The sequence below is a fragment of the Callithrix jacchus genome, chromosome 1 (assembly GCF_049354715.1).
Source record: "Callithrix jacchus isolate 240 chromosome 1, calJac240_pri, whole genome shotgun sequence".
Lineage (NCBI taxonomy): Eukaryota > Metazoa > Chordata > Mammalia > Primates > Cebidae > Callithrix > Callithrix jacchus.
This window is the reverse complement of record NC_133502.1, coordinates 112857922-112879991: the sequence shown is the minus strand read 5'-3', so window position 1 is coordinate 112879991 and position 22070 is coordinate 112857922. Positions and strand designations below refer to the sequence as shown.

The following is a 22070-nucleotide window of genomic DNA, read 5'->3' as shown; positions in this document are numbered from 1 at the left end:
TTTTTTTTTTTTCAAGACAGAGGCTGTCTCCCAGGCTGGAGTGCAGTGGCATAATCTTGGTTCACTGCAGCCTCCGCCTTCTGGGTTCAAGCAATTCTCCTGCCTCTGCCTCCTGAGTAGCTGGGATTTTAAGTACTTGCTACCACGCCTGGCTGATTTTTGTATTTTTAGTAGAGACAGGTCTTACCATGTTGGCCAAGCTAGTTTCAAACTCCTGGCCTCAAGCGATCTGCCTGCTGTGGCCTCCCAAAGTTCTGGGATTAGAGATGTGAGCCACCACACAAGCCTGTATAAAGAATCTGAGCATCCACAGACTTGGTGTCTGTGGGAGATCTTGGAACCAATCCCCCACAGATACCAAGGGACAAGTGTACATTACCTTATTTTTATAATTGTATTAAAGGTCTGAGCACCAGGGCCATTCAAGATAAAAATTAAAGCCGCTCTTAATGTTCAGAATCCTGGGTGTCTCTAATTAGAAACAGGAAATAATTTTATTCTTGGATTAGCTGGCACTTCCTCTGCCCAATGTCTTATCATTCATTCAGGATGATAAATTCCAGATAAAACACCTGAAACAAGCTTAGGGTTCAGCCACACTCAATGAGAATTTGCCAAATGATTTCAAGTTTAATATTTCAAAAGTGAAATTTTTGGCAAGAAAAGTTGTTTAGAAAGCTTAACAATAATGGTTACTACTACCATTAACTATAACAGAACAGTAATAACAGAGTAATGAAAACGCATAGCTAATGCCCAATTCTGTAAGGTATGTTCCTTTGTTAACCCCCAGAAAGAATATACCCATCCTAAAGAAAATCTTTCAGTCTAACAAGTGAACGTGATGTGTTAGGTTCACTTACAATCAACAGACATTAACACTGCTATAATTTGATAGCCAATCTTCCCCTTTCAACTAAGCCAATGTTAAAACATACCTGAACTCTAAATCTCCAAGTTGATCCAACAGGAATACCAGGAATAGGTCCATAATGATTAGAAGGGACAATAGTACATTCTCTTGTACGACCAACACAAGCCATTCCCTAAAAGTCACAAAACAAACTTTGAGAAATCAGTTATATTAAATTTTAATGAAAGCCCCTAATTCTCATGAGATGTGAATAAAATAGGAACCCAATTGTTTATGTAATTTAAATACCACTGATACTAACAAATAATGTAATTTTTAAATTTTTTATACCATTACTACTATTGATATTAAAACATTATATATTATAACTAGTTACTAGGAAAAAAGGGGAATTTCTTCTTTACCCTGCCCCAGTCTCTCCGGCTTTCAGTACTAGCTGATGGCATCTTTGCTTTCTTTTTACTCATCTTGAGTCTTTCACCAGCCTTTACAACTTCACTGGAATCAGTTTTACAGGAAGGACAATACCTTTAAAAGAAAAAAAAAACAAAGAAATTTTCACACCACCATATTTAGGTTAGTAACAGAATATTAGCTTTCCTAGGATAGAACAAGTTTTAGGATGTATTACTTGGTATATATTACAGAGCTTTAGCTGGCATTAAAATAGTAAACTTTTCAAAATATTTACATGGTTAGGCTGGCTATAAAAATATTCTTGTCATTCCTTTAGAGAACTTAAAGATTTTATTATAAATCCTCAAAATCAGTTCCAAATTCAGACAAAGCTATGAGATTCAAAATGATGCCATGAACTCTAATCGCTAATTCTGAGAACAGAAACTTGAAGTTCCTGTCATTAAAAGTAGCTAGATCTTCCTAGAACATTCAACTGTGTAACAGATACGTCTCCCCATCTAAATTGATGATTAGAATTCCCAGAAAAAAATGGTAGTTTATATAACCAGTATACAGGACTTCAAGGATGTTTGTTTATATTAATCTTATTGATAGCTCAATTTTAATTTCCTATGCTTACTTGTCCTTTAGCCTGTTTGTAATTGATTACCCTACTGTAACTTGTATTTCATAAACTGCCTGGAATCTTTTCTAAAAAGCAAGGCATATATATGTCTACAAAATGAGATGAGGCTATTCTTATGTCACCAAGGAATGGAAGCTTGGGAATACCCTAACAAAGATGTAATGACCACTGCCCAATTAATCTTAAATTTCTTTGCTCATACTTTCTATTTCGCAATTACCTATTCCATGTAGCTTTTAGAGCAAAGAAGAGTATGCCCACAAGTCAATCCAATTATGAGATATTTTGTTGAGCACTATAGGAGAGAAAAATTTAAATAATTCAGGTGCTGATCTTGAGCAAATTAGGTTGGAGAAGGCACTAAATACTATGAATTAAGTCCTTTCTAGTTGGGAAGTCAGGAAGGCTTCTAAAAATAAAGTGTCCTAAAGAAAAAAAGCTGTATTTTATCTGATGGGCTCATCTTTATACATAATTTTATTAAAGATTCTGTGATTTAAAGCAAGTATTTTCTGTTTGATGGGAAAATCAGTGCAGAGATTAAATATCCAGACAACACGATTTGGAGAAGCAGAAAATATTTAAGGTTAAGGAGTTCCAGGTGAAGTAAAAGACCTTGATAGGAACACAGAACATAGATATACTCTAGAGTAATGTAAGACAGTCTTTGAATTATATCATCCTAAAGTTGTCTCTGGGATTGATTCATTCCTTCAACAGGTTTGTTCAGAACCTCCTATGTGCAAGGCACTATTTTGGTGCTGGCGGTAAATGTTTGTGATAAAAATGTTTGTACATAAGTAGTTAAGAAAAACTAGTACATACAAGCAAAGAATTTCAGAACATGTTAAGTGGAAATAGATCAGGGTTATGTGGTAAGTGTGACTACAAACAGCATGCTTCTTAGAGTAGATAACCCAAGAAAAGCATTCCTGGCAAAGAAACAGTTAAGTGCAAAGGTCCTGAGAAATAGGTATGTTTTGAGGAAGATAAAGGTAGGTATAGACCAAGGTTAGTAAGCAAATAGACTAGTGATAAGCAATGGAGTTAGAGCATAGACATGGGCCAGGTCATAAACGGTTAGGGCTTAGACTTTTATTCTAAGTGAAATAGGAGGACATCAGAAGGTTTCAAACAGACAAATGACCTAATTTAGGCCTTTTCAAGAGTATTCTGCTGCAATGGAAGAAAGGAAGCAAAGACACTAGTTAGGTATCTATTACAGAAATTCAAGGAAGATACGGCAGTTTGGGCTGGGAGGTGAGAAGAAAGAAACATTATGAACTTAAAATCTACTGATGTAAGTATATGAAAAGAACAAAATAGGAATCAAGGATTAGGTTTGGCTTTTGGGCATGAACAAATAGATAAAATGATTAATATTATTTGCTGAAGACTGGCGGAAGAGCAGGATTTTAGGGAGTTTGTAGAAATCAAGAACCCCAATCTGGACTAATTTTGTGATGCTAACCAACTGCATATAGAAATATAAAGCCCAGGGGAGATTAGATATGAAGACATAAATTCAGAACTATTAGCCTGATATTTAACATCTCATGATTGGACGAGATCATCTAGGGAGCAAGCATAAAGAGAAAATAAGTGGGCAGTGCTTTGTGGCGGGACTCTAAAATCTGGTAGGTGAAGGGAAACGTTAACAAGAGACTAAGAAGAAAAGGCCGGTGAAATAGGCAGAAAAACAGGATCGTGGCCGGGCACAGTGGCTCACGCCTATAATTCCAGCACTTTGGGAAGCCCAGGTAGGCGGATCACCTGAGGTCAGGAGTTCAAGACCAGCCTCACTAACATGGAAAACCCTCCAGCTCTACTAAAAATTAGCTGGGCGTGGTGGTGCATGCCTGTAATCCCAGTTACTAGGGAGGCTGAGGCAGGAGAATCATTTGAACCTAGGGGGCAGAGGTTGCGTTTGCACCATTGCACCCCAGGCTGGGCAACAAGAGCAAAACTCTTGTCTCAAAAAACAAAACAAACAAAAACCCACAGAAAGCCAAGATCTTAAGATCTCAAATCTATAAAACAGAGTAAGCAGCTGAGCAGTTGAGTAAGTAATGAGAACTGACCCTTAGGTTTATACATAAAATGTGTCTGTGAACCTGACATAAGCAGACACAGTAGAAGGAAAGCCAGACTGGAGTGCTCAAGTATGAATGGGAGAGGAAATGGAAACAATTAGTAGAGGTAGCACTTGACAATCTTTGCCATGAATGAAGCAGAGAACGGGGTGGGCAGCTGGCAAGAGAAATGGGTTCAAGGAAGGTTAATGTGTGTTTTGAAAATTAAAGAGATTCTAGAAGGCTAATGGGAATGATTTAGTAATGGCAACTTGGAAGAGGAATTAACTGAAGAGGTGAAATTTCTGGAAAAACTATGGAACTGTGAGAGCAGGTTGAAAGAGTTTCTATTTTAGAGAAGCAGAACTATGTCATCCATCAAACAAGAAAGAAGGAAAATATGAGACTTTAGAGGAAATAGTTATTAGTGATGGAAAGATTCAGAGTGATCATGTGTGGTAGTAGCAAGAGGTAAAAGAAGATATATCCTTTCCTCCTTTCTCTCACCTCCACAGCCTCTGTCATAATACAGAAACCACCTTCCCAACAGGTTGGGGAGAGATCAAAGCAAAGATCTATTTTTTCATACCAATACCAATTACCCACTTGTGACATCAATTATATCTGACTGTTATCCATCTTACTTAAAAACACACAATAGCAATATGGCCCATAGTTTAAAAAGAAAAAACCTCCTTAACATGGTATTAAAAGGTTCAACTTTGGGCACATATTCCCCAGTCTCTTTTCTAATCATTTCTCTTTGTAGTTATCTCTACTCCATAGGAGAGTAACAGATTTTGGCAAGTATAATTGCTGCCTTGTTCTATGTATCGACGTCATAGGATTAAACACAGTAATCGATAAAAACCACTTTGTTAGTGTTTAGTAAATATTAAGTACTATTATAGAACATAACAAGAGTATCTAACATAGTTGGGGGTAGAGGACCATCCATAAAGGAGGACCATCCATAAAGGATTACCAGACGAAGTCATGTTTAACTGAAAAGCTAAAGGATTAATATCATCTTCAAGTTAAGCAAAGAGGATAATGCTTCCATGATGAAAATGTGTTAAGTATAACAATCTGAAAAAGAACATCGCTTACTTAAGGAGTTGAAAGATATTGAATCTGGCTAGAGTGTAGAGTATTTGGAGAAATGAAAGAGGAAAATGATATGAGATATAGCTGAAGAAGAAACTAAGTATTACACAGGGTCCTCCTCTAAGGCAACATAAACCTTCTGAAGCAACAAAGTAACACAATCAGATTTGCATTTTTGAATGAACACAGATTCTTATATTGGAAAAGGAACTGAAGGGATTAAAAAAATGGAGCTAGAGATGGTTCAAAGATTGTTACAAGATATTTGTAATTGAACAGAGTTATAAATGCTAAGTAACCACTGGTCACAACATTTTAAGCACTTTTATATTATATACTTTTAAAAATCTACTTTAGATGGTTCAAATACATATTTCATGTTTAATTACTTACATAACAAGAACAATAAAAACCGGATAATCATACCAGTATTCCTCTTCTGGGACTTTATCCAAAGGTGGATTCAGGCAGTAAATATGGTAAGCCACATTACATTCATCACATAGAAGCTGCATGTTGGGTTCATGTTTCCCACCACATACACGACAGGAACAAGAATGGCATTTCTTATCTGGGTCTCCACCACACAGGTCACATTCAGGGTCATTTCGCCCTATTAAGAACAAAATTATAGCAAGCCTAGTCTTAAAACAATTTTTATATCTATGAACCTCATAAAGAAAACAGCTGGGTTTTTGTTTGTTTGTTTTTTTGAGATGGAGTCTCACTCTGTCACCCAGGCTGGAGTGCAATGGTGAGATCTCAGCTCACTGCAACCTCTGCCTCCTGGTTTCAAGTGATTCTCCTGCCTCAGCCTCTCGAGTAGCTAGAATTACAGATGCCTGCCACCATACCCAGGTAATTTTTGTATTTTTAGTATAGACAGGTTTTCACCATGTTGGCCAGGCTGGTCTTGAACTTCTGACCTCAGGCGATCTGCCCCTCTTGGCCTCCCAAAGTGCTAGGATTATAGGTATCAGCCACCATGCTGGGCCAACATACAGCTTTTCCAATGAGAAGGATCCAGAAAAAATAATCAAGTGTGAGGCTTTAAGAATAAATGCCAGGCCGGGCACGGTGGCTCACACCTGTAATCCCAGCACTTTGGGAGGCCAAGGTGGGTGGATCACCAGGTCAGGAGTTCAAGACCAGGCTGGCCAATATGGTGAAACCCCGCCTCTGCTAAAAATACAAAAATTAGCCAGGCATGATGGTGCGCACCTGTAGTCCCAGCTACTCGAGAGGCTGAGGCAGGAGAATCACTTGAACCCAGGAGGTGGAAGTTGCAGTGAGCTGAGATCGTACCACTGCACTCCAGCCTGGGTGACAGAATGAGACTCAGTCTCAAAAAAAAAAAAAAGAATAAATGCCTAAGCCTCATCCTAGACTTATTGAATCAGATTTTCAGGAATATGGCCCAGGCATATGCCAGTGAAAAATTTAATGGTCAGCAAACATGAGGATAGGGTATACTTTTGCCTTAAATTTCTATACATACATATACAGATCCACAGTTCCCCAAATGTGTACCAATATACCCAAGGCAGTGTAGTGAAGTAACTGGGGCACCAGAGTATTATCTGAAAATTTCAAATGAAATACACTTTTCTTTTGAGGCAGGGTCTCCCTCTATTGTAGAGGCTGAAGAGCAGTGGCATGATCTTAGCTCACTGCAGCTTCAATCAACCTTGATCTTCCCACCTCAGCCTCCCAAGTAGCTGGGACCACAGGTGCATACCACATGACTGGCAATTTTTTTTATCTTTTTGTGGAGATGGGACCTCACTATATTGCCCAAACTCCTGGGCTCAAGCTATCCTCCTGCCTTGGGCTCTCAAAGTGCTGGGATTACAGGTATGAGCCACTGCACCTGGCAGAAATACGATTTGTCTAACCGATATTTGGACCCAACTATTTAATAAATGGAACTGTTAGGCATTTCTTTTGGTCTATGAGTGCCATGAAAAACCTAGTGAGACACGAATGGCTCAAAGAGCCAAGAAAGTCTGAGACACTATAAGCAAGACCTTAGGTAGATACTTAACTCCATTCAGACAGATACAATACTTGGGCCTTTAACTCCTATGAGACTAGGAACAATGAAATGTTCAGTGTTGATAAGGATATGGAGAAATAGGCACACTGGTGAAAATGCAAATTGATAAACATTTAACAGGCCATTTTACAATACTCAGAAAAACATAACTTAGATTTTCAGTGTTAGAGTCTTATCGCATTTCTTATTGCTCTTCTGTGGAGGCAGAGTGGCTTATTCAGTTTGTGGGTTTCAGCTATATATCTAGGTACCTAATCAAAAGGTTATAATCATGAGGGATTTGTTCTCACTCTCCCCGTCCACCCCAACCAATGAAAACAGTCCATCTCTCCTGCAGATCCAAACCTTTCCTTGAGGTGGCTGTAGTAAGCTAGTCGGCAAGCCCATTGTGGTTTTCCTACAAGCTATGCCACCAAGCTACTCTTTATCAGTAATTGAGGTTGCATTTCTAATTCAGTTAATTTTTTGTCCTGTCAGCTGGTTCACAACTCTGGCAAGAGGTACCCTTTATTAACCTCCTTCTAAATCCAGATACCTTTTGCGAAGCATTCCCTTAATTTATATATACAAAAAAGTTTTGTACGATTCATGTATACAAAAGTCTTATACGAATATTCATAAAACCGCAACTTACTTGTTAATGAAAATGGGAGCAATTATATTTTATTAAAAAAAGGTAAATTTACAAGGGTAAAATATCCATGTATATTAAATTCAAAAATGAGGTGACAGAACCTATTTTTTAAACAATATTAATTGTATAAATACACAAAGAATTACACAGTCATAGGAAGATGTCTGGAATGACATACATTATTAACAAGACTGCCTTCTAATACTGTTTGAATTTATATAATTGTGAGAAAGTTCACCATATAAGAGCTGATCTACCAATGTAAGAAAAATGGGAACAGTACCTGACAAGTGAGACAGGGAGGAAGCATTATGGCTACTGATTTGGTACTAACTTTAATTGATCTCCACTTATTCTTGCAAATTAATGAAAGATTATAATTTTGCTTCTCTTCCACTAAGGTGGCTATGACAACAAGTAAGCAATGGAAATAGAACAGTCCCAAAATGTCAAAGGCATGTTTAGATCTTCTGGATTGGAGAGTGATCTGACCAGTGGCAGTCTGCCTTGGAAATGGTTTTTTTACATACAAGTACAACGAATAGCTTTATCAAGATTGGCCTTAGGCAAAAGAGAGAACAAATATATCCACATACACTGAGAGTGGGAGATGGTAGAGAAAGATGCCAGAAAAATCTAGTCATCTTGGTTTTGTATTGTGTTTTACAGAGAAATGATGAAGTTACATTAAGTAGGTTTGTCATGCCTTAAGGTTCTTAATTCAGATCCAGATATATTGAGCCCTGCAGCCTCAAAGAACGAGAATGGCCTAGTCTGGTAATCTGGAAGTCTATTTACTAATTTGTCAAGTCTTGTCTTATTCTAACCTTATACAATTGTGGTAAAAAGAGGTTGAGCAGGGCCTTTTAGCCTTAAATACTTCTTTTCCAATACATATTAAACATTGACAAATGGCATAAAGTCAACAAACTATGCATCCCAAAAAAAACCTAGGAGGGAGCATGAGACACAATAATCTATTCCGAAATACAGCAATTAACTCTTCTTACTAGGCCGGGCTCGGTGGCTCATGCCTGTAATCCCAGTACTTTGGGAGACTGAGGTGGGTGGATCACCTGAGGTCAGGAGTTCAAGACCAGTATGGCCAACATGGTGAAACCCCATCTCTACTAAAAATACAAAAATTAGCCAGGCATGGCGGCATGTGCCTGTAATCCCAGCTACTTGGGAGGCGGAGGCAGGAAAATTGCTTGAACTCGGGTGGCAGAGGTTGCAGTGAGCAGAGATCATGCCACTGCACTTTAGCCTGGGCGGGCAACAAGAGCAAAACTGTCTCAAAACAGAAAACAAAAAACAAACCAAAAAACCCATCATGAATGAAAAGACCAAGAATCTAATCCTATCTCTGTTACCAAATGTTTGATATCAAGAAAAATCATAAAATAGAGAGATACAGCTGTATTCTAACCTTCTACTCTTCATATACACACACGTCACTTATTACCCCCCAGAAATTCAGGGCTCACTCAGCACTGTAATTCTTAGGCTTTACTGGTGTAAAAATAAATCTCATTATTAAAAACTAAACTTGGATGGCTACAAAATTACAAAAACAGACTTTTTCTGTTATAGACAGAATCTATTATAACATAGGAAACTGCAGGAAACCCATCAACAGATAAAAGATAATGTGGTATATACATATACAATAAAATATTATTCTGCTATAAAAAACAGAATCCTTTCATTTAAAACATGGACAAAACTTGAGAACATTAAGTGAAAGAAGCCAAGTACAGAAGGACAAATGTGACATGTTCTCTCTCGTATGTGTGAGCCAAAAAAATTGATCTCGTGCAGGTATAGAATACAATGATGGTTATCAGAGGCTGGGAAGGGAAGTAGGGCAGGGGATAAAGAACGGTTGGCTACAGGGTGCAAAAATACAGTCAGAAGGAATAAGGTCTAATATTTAGAAGCACAATAGGGGGACTACAGTTAACATTTATTGTATGTTTCAAAATCACTAAAAGAATAGATTTGGAACATTCCTAATGCACACAAAAAGTGTCAATGTTTGAGGTGATGAATATCCCAATTTCCCAGATTTGATCATTACACACTGTATGCCTGTATCAAAACATCACATATACCCCATAAGTATTTACAACTATTACATATCCATAAATATTTTTAAAATAAAAAAATTGCAATTAAATACCAGGATAATATATTTCTTTAAAAATAAGATTTTATCATTTGGGAAAAATTCATTAAAACAAAATTAATCTTAGATCAAAATTGTTGTCTTGAAAATAAATTTGTATGGTCTACAGTTTTATACTTCCAAGTTATTCAGTGACCAGTAAAAATAAAGTTCAATCATGTACAACACATGTAGTCTAAACCCAAAAGCAAAAATCCATACTTAAAAACTTTCCATCTGCAAACGAAAGAGGGTGAGCTCCAGGTTTCTCAATCTTGAAGATTTCATCTACAGAGATTATCTTGCAGTCATTTAATGTTCCTTCAGAACCTCTGTTTAAAAAAGAAAGAAAGGTTAACTTCTGCCAGCAAAATCTAAACCATATACAAATAATAACAGTCATTTTAGAACCTCACTGTAATCTGCCCATTTATAAATTAAGATTAGAGCTATTCCAATAATTCTGAATTATTGTTTTCAATAGTAGGAAAAGTCCAATAGTGATTAGTTAACATTCAAAGTTAAGCGTAACTTTAGGGTAATATGAGGCAAAAAAATACATACTTCATTAGATTATCTGGTAAGCAGTAGCTATCTTGTAAAGACTAGATAAAATGGTACCCTGTCAATTAAAATGCAAGATTTAAATATATTTCCTGTGCAATATTAAATCTGTGCAATATTAAACCTTTGTATCAAGAAATAATGTAAGTTTTCTGTTTGTTTTGCCCTTTGGTAGAATTTTAACATTTTTTTATGTAAGCAATATATTTCCATATACTTTTGTGAAAGTGTAATTACATGGGATACTTCTGGAGAACTTATTTAAAAATCTACAAAAAACAAATTTCCGATAAATACAATAAACTCCTGGACAAAAATAAGATGCCTTTTTCATAAAGTCTTTCAAATACTAAATCATACTTGTCAGACGCAATTCATATTTGCTTGTATATACTTCTTCAAAGTTTCCTACTATAGCTATGGATTTGTATATTTTTCTATTTATTCTATTCTATTCTATTTATTTATTAAGACAGAGTCTTGCTCTGTTGCCAAGCTGGAGTGCAGTGGTGCAATCTCAGTTCACCCAATCTCATGAGAGGAGTCTCTACCCTCCATGTTCAGGCAATTTTCCTGCCTCAGCCTTCCAAGTAGCTGGGATTACAGACCTTCGCCACCACATCCAGCTAGTAGAGAGAGACATAGTTTCACCAGGTTGGCCAGGCTGGTCTCGAACTCCTGACCTCAGGTGATCTACCCGCCCTGGCCTCCCAGAGTGCTGCAGTTACAGACATGAGCCACCACACCTGGCCTATATTCCTTCTTCTAATCTGTTGGCTTCTGCTTTATATTTTTGATGTTATTAAGTACAGATTTAAGAAGCCTAAATCTTATTGAATATTTATCTTTAGTAATGCATTCTCAATCAAAAGTCTGCTTTCTTTTGGTTAGCACTTGCCTGAAGACTTTTTCCATCCTTCTGCCTTTTCTTTAAATACATTCAATGTCAAATATATATAAATGCAGAAATGGATAGCTTAACCAATAATCACATGCATATCCTTTGTGACCTTCAACAATGATATAAGACAGAGGAACATCAACTACCATAGAGGCCCTCACAATGACAACTTCATGTCCTCCCAAGATTTAAAGTTACCTTAATTTTTTTCATGTCACTTGTCTACCTTCCTAAAACACAGTTTTCCCTATGTTTGAAGTCTCTAATCTATAAATTCACATGCCATCTCATTCCTCCTTGAAATATGTTAAGAATCCCAACCATTTGCTGTCTAGTGTTTCTCACAGTCTTGATTTTTTATCTTTGCATTCCCAAAGTACAGTTTAAACAGTTTTTTTCTGTCATTCATATTTCTTGTACATTGGTAGTTGATCTGAAGCAAAAAAACTTTGAAGTTTTATTAGAACTTAGTTATGCCAATTCATTTATGTATTATCTATGACTGGTTTCATGCTGTATCAGCAGAGTTGAGTAGTTGTGAGAGACCATCTGGCCCCTAAAGGTTAAACTATTTACTATTTGGCTCTTCATGGAAAAAAAAAATTGCCAACTCCTGAGCTAAAGACTCAATCAGATTTAGGTTCATTTTCTTGGTAAGATAATTTCATAGGTCTATTTCCATCAGGAAGCACCTAGTTATTTGTCTATTTTCCTCTCATGATGGCAGCTACTACATTAATTCACTGGAGATTAAAAATTGTGTTGATATTCCCATTCTATCATTCCCTTCTCATCTCATTTACTTGGCACAATTCTATACAGAAATTACCTCATTAACTAGTTGCTGACCCAGTGGTATAGTTCATTTAACAGACAGATAAAATGCTTATTTAGCAGTTTTAAAAAATAAATCATTCTAGGCCGGGCTCGGTAGAGACAGAGTTTCGCCATGTTGGCCAGGCTGGTGTAATCCTAGCACTTTGTGAGGATGAGGCGGGTGATCACGAGGTCCAGTTTGAGGCCACCCTGGCATAGTGAAAACCCCATCTCCACTAAAAATAAAAAAAAAAATTAGCCAGGCATGGTGGCAGGCGCCTGCAGTCCCAGCTACTGGGGAGGCTGGGGCAGGAGAATTGCTTGAACCGAGAGGTGGAGGTTGCAGTGAGCTGAGATCACACCACACTGCACTCCAGCATGGCCAACAGAGCAAGACTCCCTGTAAAAAAATAAATAAACAATTCTCTATCAACTTCTATTGTGACAAGTTTTTGTGTTACTATGGACTCGTGGATTTAAATATATTTGATATGTCTCAACCCATTTTTTTTTTTTTTAAATCAATGTTCAAATTGTCTCATCTTTGACCAGCTGGAACTTCTGGTTGACTCAAACCCTTCTGAGGAGAACTTAGCAGAATTTCGTGGCATTCCTTATTTGCATGACAAGATATTCAAGGTTTATCTTACACATTTTATGTCCCCAGCCAGGAGTTTCTTTCAGTGGGAAAGGGTATTTCAAGACCATAGTTAGGTACTAGGAAAGTTTACTGCAATTGTTTGCAGGGTATAAGTTTTAAACATACACATTAATATACGTAGTCAAACACAAAACATCTCATAAGTTTATACTAATGCTTTGTATTCAAATTCAAAGGGATAAAGGATATCTACTTTTCAAAAAAAATTATGTATATTTTTTCCTTTTTCCCCCAACCAGAAAATCCTGATTCTCATGGATACCAAAATTAGAATATTACAAATACTCCTTTGCTTTATCCCACATTACATGCAAGACATTGTTGCCAGTTGTCCATTACTGAAAATAGTTTAATTTTCCCTTCCATGTTTTAGTTATAATATAGCTAACCGTGTCAGGTAATAGAGCCAGTAGATACCACATTTTCTCCTTTATGTTCAGTATGTTCTGGTTACAAGTGTAGAAATATTTTAAATGTTTAGCACAACTCTTTATGTCAAATTATCTTCAGTCATCTTGATTGTTTGAACCTAGTTCTCCTGAAGATTCCTTAGGAAGGGTTCATGAGAACAATATACTATTCCTCCAGTTCTTGGACGTTAATGACAATTTGTCTATAGCTATTATACTAAAGTCTGGTTTGGCTAGACTTACAATCCTTGGCTCTCCTTTACTTGACTAATGCTTGTCTTTCTGGGATATTTTCCATGTAAGCGTTTTATACTGTTCCTTATTTTCTCATTCTCTTCCAGTTTCATACAGAATTTAACATCGATCCTTTCGTTTTGCTTATTTTCATAAGATAAATTTCCTGAACCCTTTAAAGGATCTAATTCCACTTCACCTTTTGCTAGTTCACAGCCATAGAATACACATTTCTTGCAGACACAGTCAAAATTCTAGACGCTAAAATTTAATGTGACAGAAGGTAAATCAGTGGTGGTCTGGGATCCAAGGGAACTTTTGGAGGTGATGAAAATGTTCTGTGTTTTGATTAGTGGTAATGTGTATATCTTGTCAATGTTCACTGTATTTAAGATACACTTAAGGTAAGTACATATTACTGCATGTAAGTTATACCTCAAAAACAATTTTAAAAAGACAGTATGGAAGACTACTTTCTGAAATCTTCCGACTCTATTCTCCTCCCCTATTTCTAATGGGACCCCTTTTTCCTTTGTCTCTATTCTTCCTGTCCTACTGAGTTTGGATCCTATTTCTAACAGTATCTTCTCAATATGGAGCTTTAGCCGACCATTTTAAAGAGTTTAAAGAGTACTCTAAACCCCTTCAGACCTCACCGCAAACTGCTTGCACTTATTCATATTGGGGTGGGTCAGGAATCTGGGAGTAGCTTAGCTGGGTAGTTCTGGCTTAAGATCCTTCACGAGATTACAGTTAAACCATTAGCTGGGGTTGCAGTCTCATCTAAAGGCTCTACTCAGGGAAAATTAAAAAAGCTGCCTGAATAGCCTCATGACATGCAGCTGGCTTCCCTCAGTGGAAGTGATCCAAAAGAGCACCCAAAATGGAAGCTGGTATCTTTTTAAAACCTCATCTTGAAGTGGTATAGCATCCTTATACCATATTCTGCTGGTCATAAAGAGTCGCCTTAGTAAAATACTGCTGAAAACGACATAAGGGTATCAGTAAGCAGGAATCACTGGGAGTTACCCTTGAAAGATAGCTACCATAGCTACTAATTTCAAATTAGTATGCTGAGGTAATTCATCATTTGGAATTCTTGGACTCAACATACATTTCTCTTGAATAGCCACCGATACTACACGGGTCTTGAAGCGTTCCACTGTTTATCCCACCAGCTATTTTGGGGCTTATAGGGATACCATATCACCCTGTTTTATTGTAGATGTTGTCCATGAGTTTTTGAATTAGATAATGTAGTAATATTTTGCTCTATATTGCCAGGACATTTAAGGAGATTTTAAAAGCTTGCTGTTGTCATCTTAGATTCCCAACCATGCTTCTCTTTTCAACTCTTGTGACTTTTTAAGGAGTCTTTCTTAAGAGTAACATATGGATGTTTCATTTTAATCATTTGTTGATAGTTGTCTTTAATTGAAATGCTTGACTCACACACAGTTAATATAATAGCTGATATAGCTGTGTGTTTCTGCCATTTTACAGTATGTTTTCTACTTTATCTGCTTCTTTTAGTCACAATTGTCTTCTTTTGAATCTAATAATATTTGCTTTTCCATTTTCAGTGTGTAAATTTGTTCAAAATCCTGTATTGATTTTTAGTAGTTACCCCAAAGATTGGGCTGTGCAAACCTGATATAATCTACTTTAAATTTTACTTTCACTAATTCCCTAGTGATGCCAGAGCCTCACAACTTAATTTACCAACCTCATCTTTTGCATTATTGTCACACATTTTTTCTGTATGTTTTAAAGTTCGCTGTTTAAAAATAATAATTATTTGTATTTACCAATATATTTACCTTTTCCCTGCTCTTAATCCCGTCCTATATTTCCATCTGGAGTCTCCTTCCTTTCACTTAAATAACTTCCTTTATTATTTCTCTTAGTGCCTGTCTGTTGGTGGTAATTCTTTCAGGTTTTGTTTGATAACATCTTTATGTTGGCTTTGACAGGTGTTTTCATTAGAAATGTATTTTAAGTTGGGATTTATTTATTTATTTTTATTTTTGAGACAGAGTCTCAGGATGGAGGGCAGTGGCCCGATCTTGGCTCACCCCAACCTCCAGCTCCTAGGTTCAAGCCATTCTCCTGCTTCAGGCTCCGAGTAGCTGGGATTAAAGCCATGCGTCACCACCCAGCTAGTTTTGTATGTTTAGTAGAGACGGGGTTTCTCCATGTTGGTCAGGCTGGTCTCGAACTCACAACCTCAGGTGATCCGCCCGCCTTGACCTCCCCAAGTCCAACCTTCCAGCTGGGATTACAAGCGCAAGCCACCACGCCGGGCCTTTTTTTTTTTTTCTTTTTTTGAGATGGAGTCTTGCTCTGTCGCCCAGGCTTGTATACAGTGGCATGATCTCAGCACTGTAACCTCTACCTCCCAGGTTCAAGCGATTCTCCTGCTTCAGCCTCCCAAGTAGCTGGGATTACAGGCACCCACCACCATGTCCAGCTAATTTTTTTTATTTTTAGTAAAGATAGGGTTTTGTCATGTTGGCCAGGCTGGTCCTAAACTCCTGAGCTCAAGTGATCTGCCTGCTTTGGCCTCCCAAAGTGCTGGGATTATAGGCGTGTGCCACTGTGCCTGGCCGGGAATTTCTTTAAATTAGTATTTTCACATGCCATTTCACTGTCTCCTAGCTTAAATTGCTTCTAATGAAAACCTGGTCATCTTCCCTGTGTTTTTATCTTTAGGTTTTAGAACTCTTATTTGTGATATGCCACTCTACATTTTATTTGTATCTATCCTGCTTAGAGTTAACAGAACTTCTTTGTGAACTCCAATTATCAGTAGAAATTCAAGTTTTCAGCATATTAACCACAGTGAAAGTCTCTCTGATAACTTGAATTTTCAATATCACCTATGGGTCTATTCCTATCATTGGTCTTCTTTCTGTTTTCTGAATATGTGGCACCATCTTTTGGCAGAATAGCATTTTGGGCTCTAATATGGAGGGTGTATATAGAAGGTTAAGAAGTTTCAGATATTGTCTTATGTAAAGGAAAGTCCAAGCTTCCTCCTGCTGGGGAGATACTGTGGTGGTTTAACATTTAATCAGTATCTATGCTGAGTTGAGACTGGTTTACAGTCTTGAAGTAAGTTTGGTCCATTTGTATGCCTTAGCCATCCAATTTTCGAACTAAAAGACCCACATATTCTGTGGAGCCATTATACTAATGACTCTAAAAATCTAGAGTGTGCCTTCTAAGACTGCCAAAAATGCTGCTTTTTACTTACATTTCCAACCTCTTGCCCAGCAAAAGTCCAGTATTCAACCAAAGTCAAAGGTAAAAGCAGGCCATATGCTCAAGGCTTCCCAAATAATCTGCCAAAAGCTCTGTTTTCTCTTTCTATCCTACTCCTAGCTGCTCTCAACTAGGTTTTGCACTGTATCCACAATTAGCAGATTTCCCCAGGGGCAAAACACAACTACAAAGCCACCTGCCTTCTGAGATTCTTACCTCTGGAGAGTCATACTGCTAGTGGTTCTCTTTGACTCTCTGGTGCATTCAAAGAGATGATAAACTACTTGATCTGACTATTCTAGTTGTTTTAGCTAAGAGCACTTATCTACTGCCAGTTGTCCTGTCCTATCTGGAAGCAGATGCTTTCCATGTACTACTTTAAGTGATTCAATAAATGTCACAAATTTAAGGCCAAGTCACTTTTTCACTTATTTATCAGTTTAGTTAAAGGCTTATCACATTCTTTATGCACAAAACTAAAAGTCAAAGATGATAATAAAAACATTCATATAATCAATTCATTCTTTCAAGAAATACCATATTTCACTGAATCTAATGGGCCAACAATTATAAAACAATTTATATGCTTCTGAAAAATAAACTAGCCTGAAATCAGGCAGTCTAAGAACTCCCAAATAAAGCTGGGATGCCAAATGGTAATCAGGAACTAAAAGATACAATATGTAACCTTAAGTAAGAAAAAAAGACTGTGATGAGGTATCTAAGAAAAAAAGCTTAGACATCAACCTGTTCTCACTATTAAAGCGAGAAATAAACCACCTTGCAGATCAAGAAACATTCTTGTTTCAATACTACCACTGGGTATAAGCATAAAAAAGCATCCTCCAAGAATTAAATGATAAGCTAGGATTCATTCTGGTTCAGAGGCCTGAATTCATGCTATCTGTGTGGTCTAAAAAGGTTCAAGCAGAGAGTCAAAGTTAAAGTTAAATGGCACTCCCAAGTGACTGGTAAAAGCAAACTCAAGAATTCAACTTTAGTCAGCCCAACAGCAATTTTTTTAAGATACATTTTTATTTCAGATATGTTAAAATACAAAAAACTGTTCTCTCAGAATCTAAGAAATACTGTGTTTACTGTAAATCTATTAAACTAGTGCCTAGAACAGGGCCTGGCACACAATAGCAAATAAAACAATGCATTAACATTTCTGTGGTATGACAGACAGAACAATGGGCCCCAAAGAAGTCATTAATTCCAGGAACCTATAAATATGTTACCTCACATGGCAAATAGGACTTTGCACATAAAAAAGCATTTAAATGGGAAGATTACCCAGGTAGATCCAATATAATCACAGGGGAATGGGAGGCAGAGGAGAGAATATAAAGGAGATATATCCACAAAAGAATTGTCAGAGAGAAGCAACATTGTTTGCTTTGAAGGTGGAGAAAACAGGTAACAAGCCAAGGCATGTGGGAGGCCTCTAAAATATGGAAAAGGCAAGAAAATAAATTTTTCCTTAGAGTCTACAAAAATGAACATATGCCTGCTGACAATGATTTTCCCCTAGTGAAAACCAAATCGATTTAAGATTTCTAACCTCCAAAACTGTAATACGATTTACTGTTTAAACTGCTAAGTTTGTGGTAATGTGATATAACAGCAATAGGAAACTAATAGAAATGGTGTGGTAATAAAGATAAAAACTCAGAGTAAGGGAGAATTCAAGTAGCTTATGTCTACTATGTATGTGATTTGACATAGATAGGGTGATCAAGAAAGGTCAAAAGTATCCGAAGATACTCTTGAGCAGAGAACCAAAAAAAGAGACAGAGCAAACCAATCAAGTAACATGTGAGACAGACAAGGCAGAGGGAACATCAAGTACAAAAGCCCCAAGGCAGAAGCATGTTTATATGATCGAGCAATACAAGAAGGCCAGCAGGGCTGAAGCACGGTGACCTCTGACTTATAAACTGATATGCTTATTAAGCATGTGTTCTTTAAGAATGGTATATTCAGTAGTAAGTACATCACTATAGAAATTTAAGTCTGAAAAACATTTAGTGACTAAACCTTCATAAAAATGACAGTAAACTGAAAATATATCTGTAGTCTTTTTTTTGTTTTTGTGTGTGTGTGTGTGTGTATTTTTTTTTTTTTTTAAGACAGAGTCTCACTCTGTCACCCAGGCTGGAAAGCAGTGGTGTGATCTTGGCTCTCCGTAACCTCCGCCTCCCGGGTTCACGTGATTCTCCTGCCTCAGTCTACTGAGCAGTTGGAATTAGGAGTGCCGGCCAGCACACCCAGCTAATGTTTTTGCATTTTTAGTAGAGAGGGGGTTTCACCACATTGCTCAGGCTGGTCTCGAACTCCTGACCTCAACTGATCTGCCCACCTCGGCCTGTCAAAGTGCTAGGACCACAGGCACGAGCCACCATGCTCGACCTTTATCTGTAGTTTTAATAAGGTAAATTAATTTTCCTGCTATAGGATTCAAATGCTACGTACAAATATCTAAATCAGTATAACTTATCATGGTACTAAACATAAAATATATTGCAACAGTAAGTGAACACATTATTTTGAAAAATGTTTTCAAATCCCAAACTTGTTTTCAATTTTCTTCAAAGCTAAAATAAAGAGAAAATGACAACATAAAAACAGAATTTAGTAAGTAGAATTAGACAGTTCAAGCATATACACTTTTTGGTACTCACAAATTAAAAACAGAAACAAGCATGAACTTTAACTCCAAGTTCCCTTATCACATCTCCAAGGCAGATTAAAAATCATGTCCTCTATTTGCTTCTTCCTTTGCACCTTCAATATAATAGAGAGGATCAAAGCTGAAGGGTCATTCTATGTAAAAGTCTAACAAAACTGATAAACCTCCGGTGAGAATGGTGAAAAAGTCACCAACTAAATACAGAAATAAAAAAGAACCTAACAAATGAGCATATTAAAAAGATGTAGTTACCAAATATATGACAATAGAATTTTAAATTTAGATGAAATGAATAAATTCCTAGAAAATTTAATTCTAGTTCAAGAAATAGAAAACATGAATAGTCCTCTGATCATTACAGAAACCGAATTAATCATAAAAAAAACTTTTCTACAAAGAACACTCAGCCCCAGAGGGCTTTACTGAGAAGTTCTACCAAATATTCAATACAAGGACACAAAACAGAAGAAGAAACAGGCAGCAACCCTCACTGTTCTGCAGCCGCTTCAGGTGAGCCCCAGGAAACCAGGTTCTGGAGTAAAACTCTAGCAGTCCTAGAGCAGACGGGCCAGACTCTTAGAAGGAAAACTAAGAAACAAAGAAATAACTTCATCATCAACAAACAGGACATCCACACAGAGACCCCATCTGAAAGTCACCAACTACAAAGATGACAAGGAGATAAATCCACAAAGAGGGGAAGAAACCAGCACAAAAAGGGTGAAAAGACCCAAATCCAGACGCCTCTCCTCCTCCAGTGTATCACAACTCCTCACCAGAAATGGAACAAGACTGGATGGAGAATGAGTCTGATGAACTAACAGAAGCAGGCTTCAAAAGGCGGGGTAATAAGAAACCTCTCTGAGCTAAAAGAACATGTTCTAACCCAGTGCAAAGAAACTAAGACCTTGAAAAAAGACAAAATGTTAAATTGAATAAACAGAATAGAGAAGAATATAAATGAATTGATGGAGCTGAAAAACACAGCATGAGAACTTGGCAAAGTATACACAAGTTTCAATAGCTGAATTGACCAAGCAGAAGAAAGGGTAACAGAGGTTGAAAATCAACTCAATGAAATAATATGAGAAGGCAGATTAGAGAAAAAAGAGTAAAAAGAAATGAACAAAGCCTCCAAGAAATATGGGATTATGTCAAAAGACCTAATATATATTTGATAGGAGTACCTGAATGTGATGGAGAGAATCAATCCAAGCTGGAAAACACTCTTCAGGATATTATCCAGAAAAACTTCTCCAACCTAGCAAGGCAGGCAAATATTCAAGCCCAGGAAATACAGAGAACACCACAAAGATATTCCTCCAGAAGAGCAGCCCCAAGGCACATAATTGTCAGATTAGCCAGGGTTGAAATGAAGGAGAAAATGCTAAGGGCAGCCAGAGAGAAAGGTTGGGCTACCCACAAAGGGAAGGCCATCAGACTCACAGTGGATCTCTCAGCAGAAACCCTACAAGCCAGAAAAGAGTGGTGGTCAATATTCAACATCCTTAAAGAAAAGAACTTTTTCAGCCTAGGATTTCATATCCAGCCGAACTAAGTTGCATAAGCAAAGGAGAAATAAAATCCTTTAAAAACGAGCAATTGCTCAGAGATTTCATCACCACCAGGCCTGCTTTACAACAGCTCCTGAAAGAAGCAATGAACATAGAAAGGAACAACCAGTAAAAGCCACTCCAAAAACATACCAAATTAAAGAACAGTGACACGATGAGGAAACTGCATCAACTAACAGGCAAAACAACTAGCTAGCACATCAAAATGGCAGGATCAAATTCACACATAACAATATTAACCTTAAATGTAAATGGGCTGCTAAATGCCCCAATCAAAAGATACAGACTGGTAAACTGGATAAAAAGTCAAACCCATCGTTGTGCTGTATCCAGGAAACCCATCTCACATGCAAGGATACACATAGACTCAAAATAAAGGTATAGAGGAAGATTTACCAAGCAAATGGAGAGCAAAAAAAAAAAAAAAAAAAAGCAGGAGTTGCAATTCTAGTCTCTAATAAATCAGACTTTAAACCAACAAAGATCAAAAGAGACAAAGGAGGACATTACATAGTGGTAAAAGGATCAAATGCAACAAGAGCTAACGATCCTAAATATATACGCACCCAATACAGGAGCACCCAGATACATAAAGCAAGTTCTTCATGACCTACAGAGATTTAGATTCCCACACAATAACAGTGGGAGAATTTAACACTCCTCTGTCAACATTTGACAGATCAACGAGACAGAGAATTAACCAGGGTATCCAGGACTTGACTGCAGATCTGGACCAAGCAAACCTAAGAGACATTTAAAGAACTCTCCACCCCAAATCCACAGAACATACATTCTTCTCAGCAGCACATCACATCTACTCTAAAACTGACCATATAATTGGAACTAAATCACTCCTCAGCAAATGCAAAAGAATGGAAATAATAACAAACAGTCTCTCAGACCACAGTACAATCAAGTTAGAACTCAGAATTCAGAAACTATCTCAGAATCGCACAGCTTCACGGAAACTGAACAACTGGTTCTTGAATGTTGACTGGA

General features: G+C 37.2%; 1 protein-coding gene across 2 annotated transcripts in view; it reads right to left on the bottom strand.

Annotated features, from left to right (window-relative positions):
* Positions 1-22070, bottom strand: part of UHRF2 (ubiquitin like with PHD and ring finger domains 2) — a 104385-nt gene that overhangs the window by 29490 nt on the left and 52825 nt on the right. For both annotated transcript variants that reach the window (XM_002742920.6, XM_008996717.4), the window contains 4 exons: positions 10178-10287; positions 5525-5711; positions 1279-1402; positions 939-1046 (listed from right to left, as the gene is read on the bottom strand). In XM_002742920.6, coding sequence (XP_002742966.1) covers positions 939-1046; positions 1279-1402; positions 5525-5711; positions 10178-10287 — 529 coding nt within the window. The remainder of the gene's footprint in view (positions 1-938; positions 1047-1278; positions 1403-5524; positions 5712-10177; positions 10288-22070) is intronic.